At 51.7% G+C, this 20,157-nt stretch overlaps 1 protein-coding gene across 3 annotated transcripts in view; it reads left to right on the forward strand.

Annotated features, from left to right (window-relative positions):
• HIVEP3 (HIVEP zinc finger 3) overlaps positions 1-20,157 on the forward strand; it is a 341,059-nt gene that overhangs the window by 249,124 nt on the left and 71,778 nt on the right. For all 3 annotated transcript variants that reach the window (XM_071418862.1, XM_071418861.1, XM_071418864.1), the window contains one exon: positions 13,599-19,274. In XM_071418862.1, the coding sequence (XP_071274963.1) occupies positions 14,160-19,274 (5,115 nt within the window). In that variant the 5' untranslated portion in view covers positions 13,599-14,159. The remainder of the gene's footprint in view (positions 1-13,598; positions 19,275-20,157) is intronic.

Consider the following 20,157-nt stretch of genomic DNA (forward strand, 5'->3'; position numbering starts at 1 on the left):
TGCTGTGTCCCAGTGGCCCCAGATGAAGATCCCCGTTCCCGTAGAGTGGGAATGGGGTGAGGCTGGGGTGAACCCTCCTGCCCATCCTTCACCCCAGTCCCCCTGGGAGCTGCTGGGGTGATCTCCCTTGTGTGGCTTTGTCCTCCTGGCTGCATCCTGTTCCCATTTGGAGCCTTCAAACCCTTACAGGGATAAAGGGAAGGGAAATGTCAGGAAGTGGCGCTGTCTGAAGAAATGGAGCAAGGAAACGGCGGCACCAGGATTCCTGGGTTTTAATCTGACCTTTAAATCTTGGAATGGCTGTTCCACCCCAGGCAGGACCCTCCAGATTCTTGCTTCGATATAGAATTGTTCAATTAATGATTATCAATTAATGATTATTTGTCCTGCAGCTTTGCTGGATGCTCAGATTTATCCCACCAAAGCTCAGAGCTCTTCCCCATCCAAATCCACCTCAGGTGTCCCAAAGAGCCACCCCAATCCACTGGAAGCAAAAGATGCTGGAAGAAATATTTGGCCAGGCTGCATCCCTGTGTAGGCGTCAGGAATTTCTGAGGGATGCAATGGGATTGAAAGGGTGGAGACTCCCTGGAGTGGAGGAGATCCTGTCTGGGCTTCTGAGCACGTGGAAAATCCTGCTCTGGGTTTTGTGCCATGCCCCAGCCAGTGCTGGTGCTGTGGATTCCTGAGGAACAGGTTTATGAAGGGAAAAACCCGAGGAGAGGGACACGCAGCCAACGGGGTCCCTACATAAATATTTGCCTTCATCTACAAGAAGGATCTGTTAAGAAGAGGCCAATCACCTGGAAATGACCCAAAACACGTCCTGCTGCTCGTTAAGCCCTGCCTGTTTCCCTGGCACAAGGTGTATTTTTGTATGAGCAGACAAGGCAGTTCTGTGAGCCTGTGATGACAAGGGAGCAAACACTGCCCAGACTTGACTCTGCTCTCCCTGCAAAGCTCCTGACATTCCCTCCAAACTCAGTCATGCTTTCTCTCCTTTTCCTGTTAAACAAATGCATATCTTGATTTTGAGTTATTTGTGCTCTTTGTGTGCACTCCAGAGCTCCAAAACACGAGGTTTTCCCCCCTGTATCTGGTGTGGGGAACATCAGGATTTTCCAGGGGGGACAGGTCTTCCCACCCTTCCCAGCTGTCTGAAATGGGGATCTGTCTAGAATTGCCTAGAATTGGGATTTGGCTTGGAATTTTTAACCAGAATTGCACATGGAGCTGTGTGTGTGTGCACCGACAACTGCAGGATAAAAATATAGATAGATAAATAAATATATAAAAATAAATATATACAGTAATATATATACACATATAGATAAATAAATATATACAAGATATAAATAAAAATGAATATATCTATATAAAATATAATATCTATATTAAAATATAGATATAGAAATAAATAGATAAAAATAAATATATACAGTAATATATATATAGATAAATAAATATATACAAGATATAAATAAAAATTAATATATCTATATAAAATATAATATATATTAAAATATAGATATATAAATAAAAATATAAAATATATAAAGTAATATATATATTTAAAAAAAATATAGATATATACAAGATATAAATAGCCACACTATCCTTTGGAAATGAGGGGTTGGGTAAGGAAAAACTCCACCTCGTGCAGCTGGCTCTGCATTCCCTGGTGAATCCCAATCCCTTTCCAGCAGCTCCACCTTGCCTGGGAAAATATTTACCTGGAGAAAAGCTGTGTTAATTCACCCAGCCACAGAGTGGGAGCACAGCAGAGGCTTTGTGGGGCTGAGGGTGGCTCTGGGGACAGGCAGGGCCTTGCTCACGGTGTCACATTCATATTCCTGGGTTTGTCCCCGTTTCTATAATGTGACAAAATGTAAATGAATGTCAGGATTTGCTCCCCACAAGGCTCTGGAAAAGGGAGATTTCCAGCCTGGAGAGAGGATCAGAAACTCTGGGTTTGCCTGTAGGAAATAAATGGATTATTTATCTCTATTTCTTTATCTCTTTTATTGAGGGTAGGGAAAAGCCCCATTGCCTTTGGTCCTGAATCAGCTGGGAAAGTTTCCTTGTTGAATTTCCACTGAGATTCCAATTATTTTTTCCATTTAAACAGAAATCTTTCAGCATCTCCTCTGTATATTTAATTAAATAAGATCCAGACTGGCACAACACAACACTGTGTGTTCCTGCTGCGTCCAGAAAGTGGAAAATCTGATTTATTTTGATTTTCACACTTGCACAGGTGCAGGAATTCCCAAACAAAAAATTCCCAAGCAAAAAAAGCCTTTGCACCATCCTAATAGAGGGAATTTATAATATATTTGTATTTTTACAGTACCTTCCCTTCTTTAGAGCACTGAGGAACTTGGTTAACACAAAGCTGGAATTCCAAAGCTGGAATTCTGTGCATGAGGAGAGGGCAGCCTTGTGTGGTACTGCAGGGCAGCAGGAAAAGGGAAAATTCCTGCTCCTCCCTCCTGCATCCAAAGCAAACTGGCAGCTTTTTGTGATATCAGCTGGAAGGATCCCTTCAGTGGGGCTGAACAATAATCTCAGAGTCGGTTCTAATTCCATTCTGTTTAAATCTTATTGCACTTTGCTTAATTGCTTCTGCTTTGTCGTTAACGAGACAAAGAGCAGTTTGTGTAAGGGAAAAATTGTCGAGTGGCAGAGCTGGAATTTGCATGTTAAAAGTTTCCTTTTTTATTGTTTTCATTGCCTTCCAATCCCTCATTTGGTTTTGTTCAGTCCTACAAAGCTGCTGTGCCCTGCAGGTGACATCACTGGCCTGGCTGCGTCCTGCCAGGGCATCCTTAGGGAAAACTCCTCTGGATCATGCCCAGGAAGGCTCTGCATGGGCAGCACCAGCCCTGCACACACTGGGATGGGGCACTCCCTGTGCCAGCCCTCCAGCAGCCTGGGCGCTTCTGCAAGCTGCCAAAAGGGTCCCTCTCTCAGGATATTTGCAAAACACACCAAAATTCCTCATTTTTTTCCCATTTTTTCCATTTTTTCCTATTTATTCCTCTTTTTTTTTCCATTTTTTCCCATTTTTTCCATGGATTTGCTCCAGCTCCCACAGCAACCAATGGTCAGGAAAGCAGGGACTGAGCCAAACAATGCAACCATGACACTTCTTGGGGGTTTTTGGCTGAGTTTTTTTGGTATTTTTTTTTTCCCAGTTATTTTCTTTAGTGAATCGTGAGGGGAATGCAACTCTCAGGAAGCCCTGGAATGCCAAATAAAGGCAAGGAAATGGCATTAATTCAGCTGGAGGAAACTTGGGAAAAGCTGCTCATCCCTGGTGTTCCCCTGCTGTGGAGAGCCAGCAAAGGCTGAGTTACTATGAGCTGAAAAGGGCACATTTGCAACTTTACTGCAGAGCTTTCCCAGTGCCCTTGTTGGAACAAACTTCCCAGGGAAGTGGTGGAATTTCATCCCTGGAAGTGCTCAGAAAATGAGCGGGCATGGGCTTTGGTGTTTTGGTTTGGAAAGCCAGGTGCCTGCTAAGGAAGGCAGGAGCCTCCCCTGAAATGGAGAATGCAAACCCCCTCCCTCTGAATTGCTGTAAATTTTAAATTAAGGGGCTCTCAGGCAAAGATATGGGAGCAGGAATAACAGTTCTTTATTAGGGAGGAAAACAAAAGGATAAAATAAAGAATGCAGTGAACTAAAGCAACAGTGCCAGAGTCAGAACCCAGCCTGACACCCTGTGGGTCAGGCTGCTGGCAGCAGAACCATTGGAATTGTGGCTCAGCCCTCCTGCAGTGCCAGGGCTGGTTCTGCTGGAGCAGGGATCCTGGAGAAAGGTGCAGTCTCTGCCTCTGCAGATCCAGGGCAAGAGGCAGCTGCTGTTCCTCTGGGCAATGCAGTGCAGAAGCCGTGCTGGTGTTCCAGAATCTCCAGATTCTATCCGGGTAGGAATGCTTGGCTCCTCCCCCTGGGCTCCCATCTGCCAATGGGATGCTGTAGTTCTTATCAGCCATGCAGGGACATTCCATAGCTGTTAGCAGCAGGTGTCTCCCCAGCTGTGGAAGAGATAAGGCAAACTGCCCATGAACAGGAGACAGCTGCCATCCAGATGGCAAATAGAACACAATTTGCTTGATATCCAGGATATTTGGGAACATGGTGGGATTGGGTGGAATGCTGGACTGTCCTGGAGAGCTTTTCCAGCATTAATAATTTGGTGTTTCTGTGGAAATCCTGCAGGAGTTAAGTGGGCTGGCATGGGGTCTGGATCCTGGGTGGTCAAATCCGTGTGGATAAAGTGCTGGGGAATATTTTGGGAATGGGGATTAGCTTGTTACTGCCACAGCCACGAGGGCCCTGCTGCTGCCCCCTGGCTGCCCTCAGCTCTGCTTTGGGGGGTCATTCACTGGCCATCCCACCGGTGTGGCTGCAGCCCTCCTGCTGCTCCAGGAATTGTTCTCCTGGATTCCAGGGGAGAGGAAGTTCTAAATTAGTCCCTCACGGACAGCTCAGCCCAGGTGTGTGAGCAGCAGTCAGCACCTGGGGCTGGCTGGGCTTCATTCAGGGGAGAGGAGATCAGAGAAGGGCTGGGACAAAGCTGGGGGGCTGCTTGAGCTCTGCTTCTCTCCCTGAGGGCTGGAATACAGGTTGGATATTAGGAAAAGGTTTTTTACAGAAAGGTGATAAAGTTCTGGAATGTTCTGCCCGGGGAGGTGGTGGAGTCCCCATCCCTGGGGGTGTTTAACAAAGCCTGGATGTGGCACTGGGTGCCAGGGTTGAGTTGAGGGGTTGGGGCTGGGTTGGACTGGATGAGCTTGAAGGTCTCTTCCAACCCAGTGATTCTGGGAATTCTGTGAATCTTTGCTGGGTTCCTGTGCTGGGAGTTTGGGATCTCTGCTCCTGGTGGAGCTGGGATTTGTGCTGGGCTTGAAGGATGAGCCAGGCTCTGGCGCATCCCAGGGTCAGCTCCAGGCTGGGCTCTCCCTGACCTGCTGCAGCTCCCAAACCAGGCTGGAAATGGGCTTTTCTGGGAGCCCTGCTCATCCCAGCACTGCTTTCAGACCCTGCAGAGTGCAGCCCAGGCTCAGAGTGCTGGGTGGGTGTCTGCGAGCTGCCCTCTGCTCTCCTTCTGAGCAGTCTGGCAGCCTGAGCCCTGCTGGGGCTCATCCGTCCTGGCTCAGCTTCCCTTGGAGCTTTTCCCTCTGCTCCGTGCCAAGGCTGGAGCTCAGCTGGAGCAGCCACAGGAGCTGCAGGGCAGTGCCTGGTGTGGGGCCATCCCCCAGCCTCAGCTGCAGAGCTGCTGGGGCTGCTCCAGGCCCGGGAAATGAAGGAGGCAGGATCAGCTGAATTCCTGAATGGAAGGAGCTCCCTCCATCTCGGGGGCTGGAGTTTGGGTGTTTGGCCCTCTGCACAAGGATGAGATTCACCTTGGAGCAAGATCCAGCTTCTCAAATTGGGAAATAATCTTATTAAAACCCTTCCTGTACATGCCTTCATGGGGTGTTGGAGATGTGGGCATCCATGGGCTGTTGGATTGTGGAAGAGGCACATGGAGAAGGAAGCAGGGAGTGTGGAGCCAGTCCTGACTCCATGGGAATGGCCAGATTTGGTGTGTGAATCCTTGGACTGATGTGTGACTCCATGGATTGATGTGTGTGCATCCATGGATTGGTGTGTGTGAATCCATGGATTGGTGTGTGTGAATGCATGGATTGGTGTGTGAATCCATGGATTGGGTGTGAATCCATGGATTGGGTGTGAATCCATGGATTGGTGTGTGTGAATCCATGGATTGGTGTGTGAATGCATGGATTGGTGTGTGTGCATCCATGGATTGGGTGTGAAGCCATGGATTGGTGTGTGTGAATCCACGGATTGGTGTGTGCATCCATGGATTGGTGTGTGTGCATCTATGGATTGGTGTGTGAATCCATGGATTGGGTGTGAATCCATGGATTGGGTGTGAAGCCATGGATTGGTGTGTGAATCCATGGATTGGTGTGTGCATCCATGGATTGGTGTGTGCATCCATGGATTGGTGTGTGTGCATCCATGGATTGGTGTGTGTGAATCCATGGATTGGTGTGTGTGAATCCATGGATTGGTGTGTGCATCCATGGATTGGTGTGTGAATCCATGGATTGGGTGTGAATCCATGGATTGGGTGTGAAGCCATGGATTGGTGTGTGAATCCATGGATTGGTGTGTGCATCCATGGATTGGTGTGTGAATCCGTGGATTGGGTGTGAATCCATGGATTGGGTGTGAAGCCATGGATTGGTGTGTGCATCCACGGATTGGTGTGTGCATCCACGGATTGGTGTGTGCATCCATGGATTGGTGTGTGTGCATCCATGGATTGGTGTGTGTGCATCCATGGATTGGTGTGTGAATCCATGGATTGGTGTGTGTGAATCTATGGATTGGTGTGTGAATCCATGGATTGGGTGTGAAGCCATGGATTGGTGTGTGAATCCACGGATTGGTGTGTGCATCCATGGATTGGTGTGTGTGCATCTATGGATTGGTGTGTGTGAATCCATGGATTGGTGTGTATGAATCCATGGATTGGTGTGTGTGATTCCATGGATTGGTGTGTGCATCCATGGATTGCTGTGTGCATCCATGGATTGGTGTGTGAATCCATGGATTGGGTGTGAATCCATGGATTGGGTGTGAAGCCATGGATTGGTGTGTGCATCCACGGATTGGTGTGTGCATCCATGGATTGGTGTGTGTGCATCCATGGATTGGTGTGTGAATCCATGGATTGGTGTGTGTGAATCCATGGATTGGTGTGTGTGAATGCATGGATTGATGTGTGCATCCATGGACTGGCGTGTGAATCCATGGATTGGTGTGTGTGAATCCAAGGATTGATGTGTGCATCCATGGACTGGCGTGTGAATCCATGGATTGGTGTGTGTGAATCTATGGATTGGTGTGTGTGCATCCATGGATTGGTGTGCGTGAATCCAAGGATTGGTGTGTGTGCATCCATGGATTGGTGTGTGAATCCATGGATTGGTGTGTGAATCCATGGATTGATGTGTGAATCCAAGGATTGGTCTGTGAATCCAAGGATTGGTCTGTGAATCCATGGATTGATGTGTGCATCCATGGATTGGTGTGTGAATCCATGGATTGGTGAGTGAATCCAAGGATTTCTGGGTGTCCATGGAAGACAATCCAGGCAGTATCCAAGGAGAGGCTCATCCAGGGAGGGTCAGGGTGAGCCATTCCCAGTGACCCCCCCAAAGCTCCCGGCCATGGAACCAGGGCTGTCATCGGCTCCTTCCCGCTGCAATCCTGAGGTTGAGCAGGAATCACAAACTCCCTCTCAACTCCAGTTGTCCCTTCCTTCTATTATTGTTTTTCCCCACTCCTGTGGTTTGAAGGGATGCAGAAACATTCTGGGAGGTTTCTCAATCCCTGGGTTCCACCAGGAGTCTCTGCAGGGAGCACATTTCCAGGGAAAGGCCATTCCTGCCTTCCCTGCGCTCAGGGCACGTGGCCTTGGATGGAATCACTGCTCACCACGAGCTGCCTCCCCATCCTGGCAGCCTGGAGGGGTCAGTCCTGGGGAATTCTGAGGGAACCATTAGGCAGGAGTGGTTTAAAAATATTAAATAGTGGCTTTTAAATAGTGAGAAGGGAGAGCAGCAGGGATTTGCACAATCCCACGGAGGAGATGAGCTGGGAATGCTCAGAATTCCTCACAGGCACTGGACCTCGAGGGTCATCTTGAATGTCTCTAAAAAAGTTGATTTTCTTGAATTTTGCTTGCAAGAAAACAGGATCAGTGTCCTTATGAAAGCGAGACACCCCTGAGAAGCCCTCTGGCATGAGGGAGTGCCTGCAGGGCAGGAGCCAGGCTGCAAATCCCACTTTTAGTGGTGGAAAAGGAGCAGCAGGAGCTGGGAGGGAGCTGGGGCTGCCTGGAGGCTGAGCCAGAGCCCTGTCCTGGCTGGGCAGAGCCGAGTGCTGCTCCAAGGAATTCATGGAAGTGCTGATGCTTTGCTCCATCCCTGCCCTTCTGTGGCTGCTGCTCCTCAGGCTGCACTGGGCTTGCTGCTTTTTTCTCTTCTTCCCCCCACTTCTAGTTTTGATGGTGTTATTTCTGGGAATATTTAGCTCTCAAATATGCAGATTTTGCAATAATTTCTCTGTTGTGACTCAAATGCTTTTCTGGAAAGCCTCTTTGAAGTGATGAAATTCTCTAGATTAACCCTTTGCCTTGAATAAATGCAGAGTTGGGTTTGTTCATGTTTTCCTCAGGGCCCTTCTCTGCCTGGAAAGGTGGGAGGGAAAACTGCAGAAACTCTGTGGGATAAAAATAAAAAGCGAATAAGCACAAACTTTTAATCCTGGATTTTTTTAATGAGCAGAGAAAGTCTCCTGGCTGCCTCCCCATCTGTTTCCAGTGAAGAGGATCCCTCTTTATCTCCCTGGGTCTCTCCCTTCCCAGAGGATCCCAGCCCCTCCCCGGGCCCTCAGTGCTGAGTCACAGCCCAGCTGTGGAACAGGGAAGTGTCCCCATCTGGAAATGGGGACTCACTCAGGCCTGGCAGAGATGAACTCGCCCAGTTTCACACAGGAAATGTGTAACCAAAGTGGGAACTCAACCCAAGTCTCTCCAGTTTAGCCCTGGGTTTTCTTCTCCCCTCAGTGAACCACGGCAGCTCAGCAGATGTTGCTCAAGTCTGAGGGTCCAAACAGGTGAATTCCACAATCCTGGAATGGTTTGGGTTGGAAGGACATTAAATCCCATCCCAGCCCACCCCTGCCATGGCAGGGCCACCTCCTACTGTGCCAGGTGCTGCCAGCCCCAATGTCCAGCCTGGCCTGGGGCACTGCCAGGGCTCCAGGGGCAGCCCCAGCTGCTCTGGCAATTCCAGCCCAGCCCCTGCCCACCCTGCCAGGGAACAATTCCCAATTCCCAAAATCCCACCCAAATATCCCCTTTTCTAATTTGAAGCCATTCCCTGCCTCCTGGCCGTCCATCCTTGGCCCCAGTCCCTCTGCAGCTCTCCTGGAGCCCCTTCAGGCCCTGGAAAGGGATCTCAGATCTCCCCAGAACCTTTTGTCCTTTTATTCAGCTGAACACCCCCCAGCTCTCCCAGCCTTTCCTCACAGGAAAGGTGTTGGGAGGTCTATGGAAGGTGAGTGTGGAGCAACTGAATTATTTCCTTGGAACTGAAGAGATCTAAAGGCAAAACTCGAGACTAAATACGAGCTTTGGAGGAAGGGCTGGGCCAGGAGGAGACGTAACTGATCCAGAGTTGGGATTAAATGTGTGAGATGGTGTTTCTTGTTGGGACTCAGATGTTTGTTAGCTCTTATCTCTGTCACAGTCCCACAGACCCTGAGTTCTGCAGCACTTCACTCTCACACACTGAAAATGGAGCCCTGTCTCTCTCTCTACAAGGCCTTTGAAGGATAAACTGTCCAATTAAGAAATGACACTTAAATTATTTTCACTTTTAACCCAATAACCAACCACCCATGCCCTGCAATGGGGACTTTTTATCCAATTACACAAAACCACCCAAACCCATGGAGGAGAAGGAGAAGGAGAAGGAGAAGGAGAAGGAGAAGGAGAAGGAGAAGGAGAAGGAGAAGGAGAAGGAGAAGCTCACACCCCAAATCCTCCATCTTGCTCCATATCTATTACTGTATTCTAAAACCCCAAACTCTGAGTTTCCCACCCTGTGATCTCACGCACTTCTATCCAAACTCCACACCCACAATCCCAGCTCTGTCATTCCATTCTGGAAGCTTCTCCACAGCCTCAGGTCAGTGCAGTGTTCTCTGGGGGTCAGTGCCTGGCAGCACAGAAAGTCTGGAGTTCTCTGTACGCAGGGCTCCACAGAAGCCCTGGGCTGGAGGAGCTCTTAGCCTGCAGTGCTGTTTGCTCTGAGGTTGGTGTCACCCCGGGGAGGTGGGAGCACCCCAGGGGCTCCCCAGCTGTGGCTCTGTTTGTGCCCTGCTGTGGTTACCTGGGCCTGTCTCCAGCAGGGCCCTGGCTGCTCCTGCAGAGGTGGAGCTGAAGGATCTGCACACCCTGAGCCCAGCCCTGGGCAAACAAGAGGGGGACACCACCAAAATTCCCCACTGCCCATTGCACTGTGAGTAACCTCTGCTTTCTCCACCCTGGCTGCCTTCCCTGCCCTTTGCAGTGGCCTCACCTGGGAGCAGGACCTGCCTTTCTCTTTGTCCAGTTTATTTTGCTTTCACTTCAATTAATTTGAGAAACTTCTGCCTTGTGAATCCTCCTAGTGCTGCATTTTTATATTTCTGTGTCCAGTTCTGGCCTCTCAGTTTGGGAAGGACTTTGAGATGCCTGAGAGCATCCAGAGGGGGCAATGAGGCTGGAGAGGGGCTGGGAACACAAACCCAGACGTGCCATGGCAGCAGCTGGGATCTGTGTGCCCTATAATCCATGGGGCTTTTTCCTTTAGGATTTGCTGTCATTGTTCCAGTGCCATGCTCAGGATGCTGAGGGAAAGAGAGAATAGAAATGGTGAAGGGTTGTAGAATCATGGAATATCCTGAGCTGGAGGGGACCAAGGATGATGAACCTGCCCAGACCCCCCAACAGCCCCACCCTGGCCATCCCTGCAGCTCTGCCCAAATTTCTCCCCCATCCTTCATCTCCCCCAGCAGAAGGTGAAGCAGCTGCTTCAGCACCCAACACATCCCACAGAGCAGGGGGGGCTCAGTGATCTTGGAGGTCTTTTCCAACCTCAGTGATTCCTCGGTTCAGTGATTATTCTGCTCTCTGTGGTGGTTCCAAGAGAACCTGCTTGGTTTAGGTTGAGTCATGGAACATCCTGAGCTGAAGGGACCCCAAGGATGATCCAGCCCAGCCATGACCCTGCCCAGAGCCCCCAACAGCCCCAGCCTGGCCATCCCTGCAGCGCTGCCCAAATTTCTCCCCCATCCTTCATCTCCCCCATCCCTCCCTCTCACAGAACCATGGAATGTGCTGAGCTGGAAGGGACCCACAGGGATGATCAATGCCAATGCCAAGCCCTGCCCAGAGCCCCCAGCAAGCCCAGCCTGGGCATCCCTGGAGCTCTGGCAGCCTCGGGGCCGTGCCCATTCCCTGGGCAGCCTGGGCAGTGCCCAGCACCCTCTGGGGGAAGAGCCTTGCCCTGAGCTCCAGCCTGAGCTGCCCTGGCCCAGCTCCAGCCGTGCCCTGGCTGCTGTCCCTGGCCCAGAGCAGGGATGGGAGCTGCCCCTCATGAATTTCCCCTTTTTTTCTTCCTTCCCTCTGGATCCTTGGTGCAGAAACTCTCCCAGGCTTCATTTTTTTTTTCTCCCATTTTTTGTTGCACTGTTAAATTTTTCTTGGAGAAGTCTCAGCCTGGATTAACTGCATCCAGTCATGAGAATTATCCTTTGCCACTAGCATTCCAGGAGCTTCATTCCCAGTAATGGAATAAAGATGTGCAGAGTAGCCTGGACTGGCCTGGAATGGCCCTGCTTGCTGCTGTGGCCAGCCAGGTGTGTTTGTTTGTTGGTCTGTTCTTGAATAGTGCAGAATTCCTAAAAAAAATAAAAATCAGCTGGGGCCCATGTGTTCAGCAGAGGAGAATGAGGATGGTCTGAACATTTGGGGTGATATTGAACTAACTCAAGAATTTTCTTGAAAGCATAATTATTAAACGTTTAGGAATTGATATGTGGCCTATAGGAGAAAACTCAGTGTTATAATGTTGTTCAGGTTGAGTTGGGAGTTCTTAAATGTGAATATTTGAGTTTGTGGCAGCTCACTCTGCTCTTGCTGAAAAAATCCCTGCTTAAGTCCACTTCTACCCAGTTAATGTTCTCTGTCCCTGCTTAAATCCAATCTCCCAGGTTAAAAAGCTCTGTGGTCACAAGTGGGGCAAACCCCAGCAATCTGTGCAGAAATCAAGGTGATCAATCAGCTCCACGAGTGCCTTTGATCTTGAATAAATGCTGGGCTCAAAGTCCAGCCCAGACCACGGCCAGGGTTAGTCAGCACTGAGGGCTCTCTGAAAAGGGCTTTCAAAATGTAATTAAATCCTTCTCCCAGCAAGGAGCCTGACTTCCTCAGCAAGTCAGGGCAAGAGCAGGTGCTCTGCAGGTCCTGGGAAGGTTTGAAGCTGGTGCTGGGAGGGAGCAGGGCCTGGATTTGAGGAAAAAAAGGTGAAGTTCAAGGCTCGAACTGATTTTGTGTCATTTCCCTGAGGTGCGGTGTCCCAGGTGGACTGGACTTACCCAGCCAGTAAAAAATGACATCTCAGGGGAACCCATGTCCCTGAGCCGAGCCCCTCATGGGGGATCCATTGTCCCCACTGGGTCCCTGCCTCTCTCCATGAGGGAGATGTGTCCCAGGACCTGCAGCCTCCGTTTGGCCGTCTGAGGTGGCAGTTTGCAGCCAGTCTGTGCTGTGTCCCAGGGTGTCCCAGTATCATTACACTGCTAAATTCAGCTACATCCCCCTCAACTCCAGGTCCCTTTTCTCACTGACTCCACAGGGTTGTAGGAGTGAATGAGCAGTGAGGAATCCTTGGAGGACTTTGTGGATTCTCCTGCTGGCTCTTCACCCTTCAGGAGGAAGCTGGGCCATGGCTGAGCTCAAATCTCAGTCCCCTGCTCCTCCCTGCTCTGCTGGACTGGCACTTCAGCCCCATCCCCTGGGAACTCAGGGATTGGAGTGATTTCCTCTCATTAATCCGGTCCTAGTAAGGCACCACACCACAGGGCAGGCAATACCTTCAAAAAGAAGGATAATAATTTATTTGTCATTATAAATCACACCTATCAATTAATTTAGAAAGCACCTCCCTTCTTTTCCTTCAGAGCATCCCACCCATTTCCACTCCATCTCCTGGAGACACTGGCTGATTCCAGTGTGGTCAGGGTGCAATTCCAGTGCAATTCCCTCCGGAGTGTCCCATCAGGAGCTGTGTTTGCTCAGGGTGGTTAATAGGGTTCGAGAGGTCCCATCCACACTCAGTTCAAGGGAGTTTCCCTTTAGGAACAGCCCAGGATGACACCCCACGTGTGTGCCACAGAAATTGGATTTGCACCTTTGTTTGGTGACAAAAGGCAGGAAATCAAAGAGGCAAAGGTTCAATAAAAGCTCCTCTTTACCTGCCTTTGTTGTAGGTGACGCTGAAGATTAGCACAGCTCAAGAGCAGCTTTTATCCAGAGAAGATGCCTTGTTATTTGTCAGGGATGTAAGAGGTGTGAGGCAGGGCTTTGGAGTCAGTCGGTTTGGAAGGGAAATACAATTATAAAAACTTTAAACCCCTAAATGTTTGCAGGAGATTAGGAGGAACTCGAGTTTGAAAGCGTTTTAATTCATTTTTCCAAACTGTCTCTGTCTCAAGTTCCTGTCTTGGGTTGCTGCCTCAGAGCCAGGTTTTGTGAGCATTAAACCGAGTCCCTGAGGTTTGCCTGAGTGCAATTTATGTTTAGGTTTAGGCAGACATTCAATGAGTTGTTCTGAATTATTTGTGTACAAAATATTTACTGTTAACCCCGCCCCCCAGAATGAGCAGCGGTTAATTACTTACAAACAAAAGCTAAAAAAGTTTTTTTTTTTTGTCTGTTTTTCTTTTGTATGTAATTACAGAAATGTGGGAAATACTTTTCCAAGGCTTTTGAACTCCAAAGTGGAACAGAAGGAAGACACAGGGGGACATCCACCGTTCAGTGTTATTTTCCTTGCACAGGAGAGAGAGAGAAAAAAATAAAAAAGGATCTTTCTGAGATGAGCACTAAAGTCTCAAGTTTTCAAAGGTTTGCATAACAAACAAGAGACACATTGTGGGTTGCATCTTGACTTTGAAGGCTTGCCACTGTCAACTGAAATAAAATGGCAAGGTTTAAAGCCTTAACCAAGTTCACAAGGAAAATATTTGGACTGAAAGTTTTGGAAAGTTTTCTCTCTTTGAAGTAGTTTGTCATGTGTTACCAATGTGAACTTTATTGACCTTGAAACGTTTTTTTTTTTGAATCAAATAGCAACTAGTGACACTTTAGTAAAATCTTAAATCAACAACCATCTCCTGGCGGCTCCAGCTTCGTAGCAAATGCAGGCAAAACAGGGAATCTACAGAGGAGACCTTTATTATTCCTAAATGAAGCCTGCCAAAACCTTCCCGAAATAGCATTCAAAGACCCTTTTAAGGTCATGGATCCTGAACAAAGCCAGAAGAGCACAAAAAAGGCTGAGGAAAGTCCAAGAAAGAGGCTTCCCAAAGGAGAGGCTTTCCAAGGCAGTATTTCATCCCCAACTACGTACCAGGGCAGCTCTGCTCCTTCCCAAGGAACCCCTCTCCAAGATATCATCTCGCAGCAGCACTTTTCCGGCTCTTTGCCCGTTCCACGAGAGGACCCTCAGGAGAAGCCCGGCCACCAGAAACAACCCAAGCCCTCCTCCTTTGACCACCCCGCCCACGTCCCGCAGCTTCAGCAGCACGCACTGGCACCAGCATTTATGTCCCCGGGGAAGCCGGAGCATGTCCTGGAAGGTCCCACATGGCAGCTAGTTGATCCAGTCAGGCCAGGGCCCTCTGGCTCCTTCCCGTCCCCCGGGCTGCACGCCCACCACGGCCAGCTCCTCCCGTCCCACTCGCCCATCATTCCCACAGAGGACATGCCAGCCGTGCAGAAGGTCTTCATCCCCCGCCCCGCCCAGGTGTCCCTGAAGCAAGCTGAGGAGGTGCACAAGAAGGAGAAGAAGCCCCAGAAGCCGGGCAAGTACATCTGCCAGTACTGCAGCAGGCCCTGCGCCAAGCCCAGCGTGCTCCAGAAACACATCAGGTCCCACACGGGCGAGAGGCCCTACCCTTGCATTCCATGCGGCTTCTCCTTCAAGACCAAGAGCAATCTGTACAAACACAGGAAGTCCCATGCTCACCGGATCAAAGCTGGGCTGGCCTCAGGGATCGGAGCAGAGATGTACCCATCGAGCCTGGAGATGGAGCGCATCGGTGGGGAGGACTTCGAGGAGCCAACGGAAGGGGAGAGCACGGACTCAGAGGAGGAGACGGCAGCAATGTCGGGGCACGCCGTGGAGCTGTCGCCCAGGCAGAAGCACACCCTGCTCTCCAGCAGCCTGCTGAGCGCGGGGAGCCAAGGCTCCAGCCACGACCGCTGCTCGTTGTCCCATTCCAGCATGTCCCAGTCCCTCGAGGACAGCTCCCAGTTCGTGGAGCCGTCGTCGGAGCACGCCCTGAGCCATAAGTCTGAGGACACCCACACCATCAAGCAGAAGCTGGCGCTGCGCCTGAGCGAGCGCAAGAAGGTGATCGATGAGCAGGCGTTCCTGAGCCCCGGCAGCAAAGGCAGCACGGAGTCCGGGTACTTCTCCAGATCCGAGAGCGCGGAGCAGCAGATCAGCCCTCCCAACACCAACGCCAAATCCTACGCCGAGATCATCTTCGGGAAGTGTGGGAGGATTGGGCAGAGGACGGCGGCGCTGGCTGCAAACACAACCCAGGGGTTCCCACACCTGTCCGGCGATGAGAAGCCCAGCATGGTCCCGTTGTCTGTGCCTAGAACACAGGTGATCGAACACATCACTAAGCTAATTACCATTAACGAAGCTGTTGTGGATACCAGTGAAATCGACAGCGTGAAGCCCAGAAGAAGCTCTCTTTCGAGGCGTAGCAGCATTGAATCCCCAAAGTCTGGCGCGTACAGAGAACCGTTTCAGTTCGATATCAAGTCTGGCTCCAGCAGCCAGCTGGATGCAGCGAAAGTCCTGGCATCCCACGGTGAAAAAATGAAGCCCGAACAATCATTGTTGTCACTTCAGCAATCCCACAGTGCCACAGAGACAGTGCCTCTCCTAAGAAGCCACTCAATGCCTTCTGCTGCATGCACTATAAGCTCCCCACACACCTTTAGAGGTAGCTACTCATTCGATGATCACATCATGGAGCCGGAAGTCTTAAGCCGCAGCCAAGCGTTTTCCTCCCACCCTCGAATGCTAAAACGCCAACCAGCTATCGAGCTACCCTTGGGAGTGGAATACGTCTCGGAGGAGGTCGGCTCTGCCAGCAAAGAAACTGTTCCCAAACCTCCCGAGGAGCCTGAAACCAAGGAAAGCGATCTTACCAAAAAGTCCCGCAAGGGCCCGAAGGCGAAAGGGTTCATGTACGAGTGCAACGTGTGCGGCGCTCGCTACAAGAAAAGGGACAACTACGAGGCCCACAAGAAGTACTACTGCTCAGAACTGCAGCTCTCCAAGCCCCGCTCTGCCACGTCCCACACCTCCTCAGAGCCGGAGAAGAGCGCGGCGGATCCCGACGTGTGGCCCCAGATGATGCATTACAAGCTGGGCAGCACCTTGGAGCTCACACCGCTGCGCAAGAGGCGGAAGGAGAAGAGCCTCGGGGATGATGAGGAGCCTCCATCTTTTGAAGTGTCTGACACCCCCTCCTCCAGCACCGGCCCAGGCACTCAGTTTGCAAACCTGGCCTCGTCTGAGGTGGCTCTAAACCTGACCCGTGAATCCATGAAGTCACCAGCAGACTCGGGAAAATCCGCACCTTCCGAGGCCAGTGCCAGCTTCCATTCCAGGAACACCAAACCAGCTTCGAGCGCGGAGGGCAAGGAGAGGAGAACAACCTCCAAGGAGATCTCTGTGATCCAGCACACGAGCTCCTTTGAGAAGTCAGACTCCATCGAGCAGCCCAGCAGCTTGGAAGAGGACAAGCCCCTGTCCCAGTTCCCATCCCAGCCCACGCCCCAGCACAGCCGCCCCCCTCACTCCCTGCAGCCCAGGCTGGTCCGCCAGCCCAACATCCAGGTCCCCGAGATTCTGGTCACGGAAGAGCCGGACAGACCAGAAACAGAGCCAGAACCTCCTCCAAAGGAGCCAGAGAAAACCGAGGAGTTCCAGTGGCCACAGAGGAGCCAGACTCTTTCCCAGCTCCCTGCAGAGAAGCTCCCACCCAAGAAGAAGCGGCTCCGTCTGGCAGAAATGGCCCAGTCCTCCGGGGAGTCCAGCTTTGAGTCTGTCTCTCTCACCCGGAGCCCCAGTCAGGAGAGCAGCCTATCCCACGGCTCCAGCCACTCAATCTCCTTTGACCGGGATGACCACACCAAGCCAGAGTCGAGTAGCCAGCCCTCCGAATCCCACCCAAAACCTCCTGGTGTTGGCTCCCATATGCTGATGGTCCCCAGCCACCATCACCATTCCAGGGAAATGCGGAGATCTGCTTCCGAGCAGACGCCCAACGTGTCCCACCCTTCCCAGATGTCAGAGACTCGCAGCAAATCCTTCGACTACGGGAGTTTGTCGTCCACTCCTGCCTCCACCCCCGGCCCCTCCACCTCCTCGGCCCCCCAGGAGAGGAGGAAATGCTTCCTGGTGCGGCAGGCATCCCTCACCAGGCACCCCGAGCACGAGCCAGACCCGGCCCCGCTGGGCTGGCCGGACACGGAGGATCCAGCTCCTTCTTCAAGTAAATCTCCTGCCACGAGTTTGCCCCATCAGCCGGCCACATCCTCCCCTTTGCCTTCTCACGGCACCTACCCGAGTGACAAGAGCCAGCCAAAGGACAGCCCCGAGCCATCCTACAGCCCGCCATACACAGAGGCTCTGCAGGTGTTCCACCACCCCGTGCCACAGCTGACGCTGCACGAGAAGCACTTCATGGCCCCTCAGGTTTCCATATTCCCCTACCAGCACCTCCTGCCACAGCCAGGGCAGTCTGCAGAGCTCTTCGCTGCGCACACCATGTCTGACATCCTCTCTGCCCAGTTCTCCATGCCTCAGATCCCTCCCTCCATATTCCAGACCCCACCGCTGCCCCTCCCGCAAACGCTCATCCACCCGGGCCCGCTCCACATTGCTCCTCCCTTGATGTCTCACCCCGCCGAGGTGTCCTTCAGGCACCCTTCGTTCCTGCCCGTGCACTACCCTGGCTCCTCCCCGATCCCCTCAGCCTTCTTCCTGCCTCTCCAGTCTCAGTTTGCCCTCCACTTGCCAGGTGATGCTGGTGGACATTTGCCACAGATCAAATCCAGTTTGTTCTCGGCAGCAGGAAGCTCCAGCCTGTCCCCGTGCACGGATTATGACTCGGACAGCAGGTTGCACCCTCTGACCTGCGCAGCGAGTCCCGCGCTCTCTGTCACCGTGACCCAGCTCGTCGTCCCCACCCGGACAGAGCCCATGGTGTCCCTGGTTGTCCCCGTGCGCATCCAGACCAACATGCCCTCCTACGGCAGCGCCATGTACACCACGCTCTCCCAGATCCTGGTCACGCAGTCCCAGTGCAGCTCCTCCACCATCGTCCTCCCCAAATTTGATGACCGACAGCCCAAGGGCGCCCTGGTGTGCAGCACTGATGTCCACGGGCTGGGGTTTGACCTGGCCCAGATGATCACAGAGGAGCAGAGAAGCCTTTTCCAGAGCCCCTACCTGAGAGTTCCCCTGCCCTTGCCGGAAAGAAAGGGCTACATGCCCCTCACCTGCCCCTCAGACAGTGTCCTCGGCCTGGAAGGGGGCCCCTCCACAGTTGGGGGCAGCAAAAGGATGCTGTCCCCAGCTGGCAGTTTGGAGCTGACCATGGAGACACAGCAGCAGAAGAGAGTGAAGGAGGAGGAAGTGTCTGAAGCAGAGGAGAAGCTGGAAGTGGTGAAGCCACCCAGTGCAGTAGAGGAAGGGAAAAAGCAGGATAAATCTCACTTCCTTGCAGAAAGCCAAGACAGGGTGGAGGTTGAGACACCACCCAGCGTGTCCGTGGAGCAGTCGGAGCCAAAGGAAACCCCGAGCAGTTCCCAGCAGGCAGCGTCCCGGCCGGGTTCCCCGAGCTTTGAGGCACTGCAGGAGTACGAGCAGCCAGCTGGCAAACAGTTCCTCAGCCAGGAGCCTCTGCAGCCCGTCAAGAAGGAAGACTCCAAAGAACCGGTGGAGCAGCCTCCACCAACCCCTGCCAGCACTGCCCCCGTGCCCGAGGGCGCCGCCGGCGCGGGGAAGGCTCGGGAAGGCACCGACACCAAGAAGGTCCTGCAGTTCCCCAGTCTCCACACAACCACTAATGTCAGTTGGTGCTATTTAAACTACATCAAGCCAAATCACACCCAGCAAGCGGATGGGCGCTCCTCGGTGTACGCCAGCTGGTGCATCAGCCTCTACAACCCCAACCTGCCCGGGGTGTCCACCAAGGCAGCCCTGGCCCTGCTGAGGTCCAAGCAGAAGGTGAGCAAGGAGACCTACACCATGGCCACCGCGCCGCGGCCTGAGGCGGGCAGGCTGGTCCCGGCCGGCTCCAGGAAGCCCAAAATGACCGAGGTAATGCAATCCTATCTCTTTCTCCTGATCCATTTGGATGCGTGGGTGGAGGGGGCTGAGGGCCGGGGCGTGGCTGTGCTGAGCGTGGTCGGGGTTTACTCGTCCCGCTGGCGCTGTGGGAAGCGCCTGTTCTCAGTGAAGCTCTTAGAGTGAAGAGCCCAAACCCCACCAAAAGCCCAGCCCAGGAGGCAGGAGAGCCTGCTGCCAGGCCAGGTCTCTGTTCTCCAGTTCCTACTTGCTTTGTAGCCCAAAAAGTAGGAATCACCACCACCACCCCACCAACCACCACTGCTCCAGCACAAAGGATTAGACTTCATTTGCATTTGTCTTGATATTTCAAATAGCTTTACAACTTCTTTCTTTTTTTTTTTTTTTTTTTTTTTTTTTTGTTTAAACGCTGTTATAATTCCCTGCATTTTGCATGTTAGAAATGAAGAGAAAGGATTACCTTGGGGAAATGGGATTCTGTCTGGTTGTGCATCTGCTCATCTCACATTAATGAACATGGAGAGGCATGCTTAAAAGTATTTAAAAAATATTACAGGGAGATTTGCAAGTGTATTTAGGCCCCTGAAGAAGCACAAAGGCTGACAGTGACATTTATAAAAGTGCCTCAGCTGGTCAGACACATTTTGTTAAACACCCCTGTGGTTTGGTCCGTTTGGTCCATAGCTGTCCACCTGCTTTTCCAGGTATTTAAGGATATTTTATGCCTGGTTTTAGAGTTAAGACTTCACAGTGGCTTCCCAGGGGCAGGGCTCCCTCAAGGCATTGCCCACACGGGCACAGAAGTCTTTAAGACCCTCCTGTGAGCTGCCTAATTTTATGTATCTCATTTTAAAGCCAGACTTTACCCTTCCTGCTTAATGCTGAACCAAACAGA

Source organism: Agelaius tricolor, unplaced genomic scaffold (assembly GCF_023055355.1).
Source record: "Agelaius tricolor isolate 1412-34295 unplaced genomic scaffold, bAgeTri1.0.p SCAF_94, whole genome shotgun sequence".
In the NCBI taxonomy this organism is placed as follows: Eukaryota; Metazoa; Chordata; class Aves; order Passeriformes; family Icteridae; genus Agelaius; species Agelaius tricolor.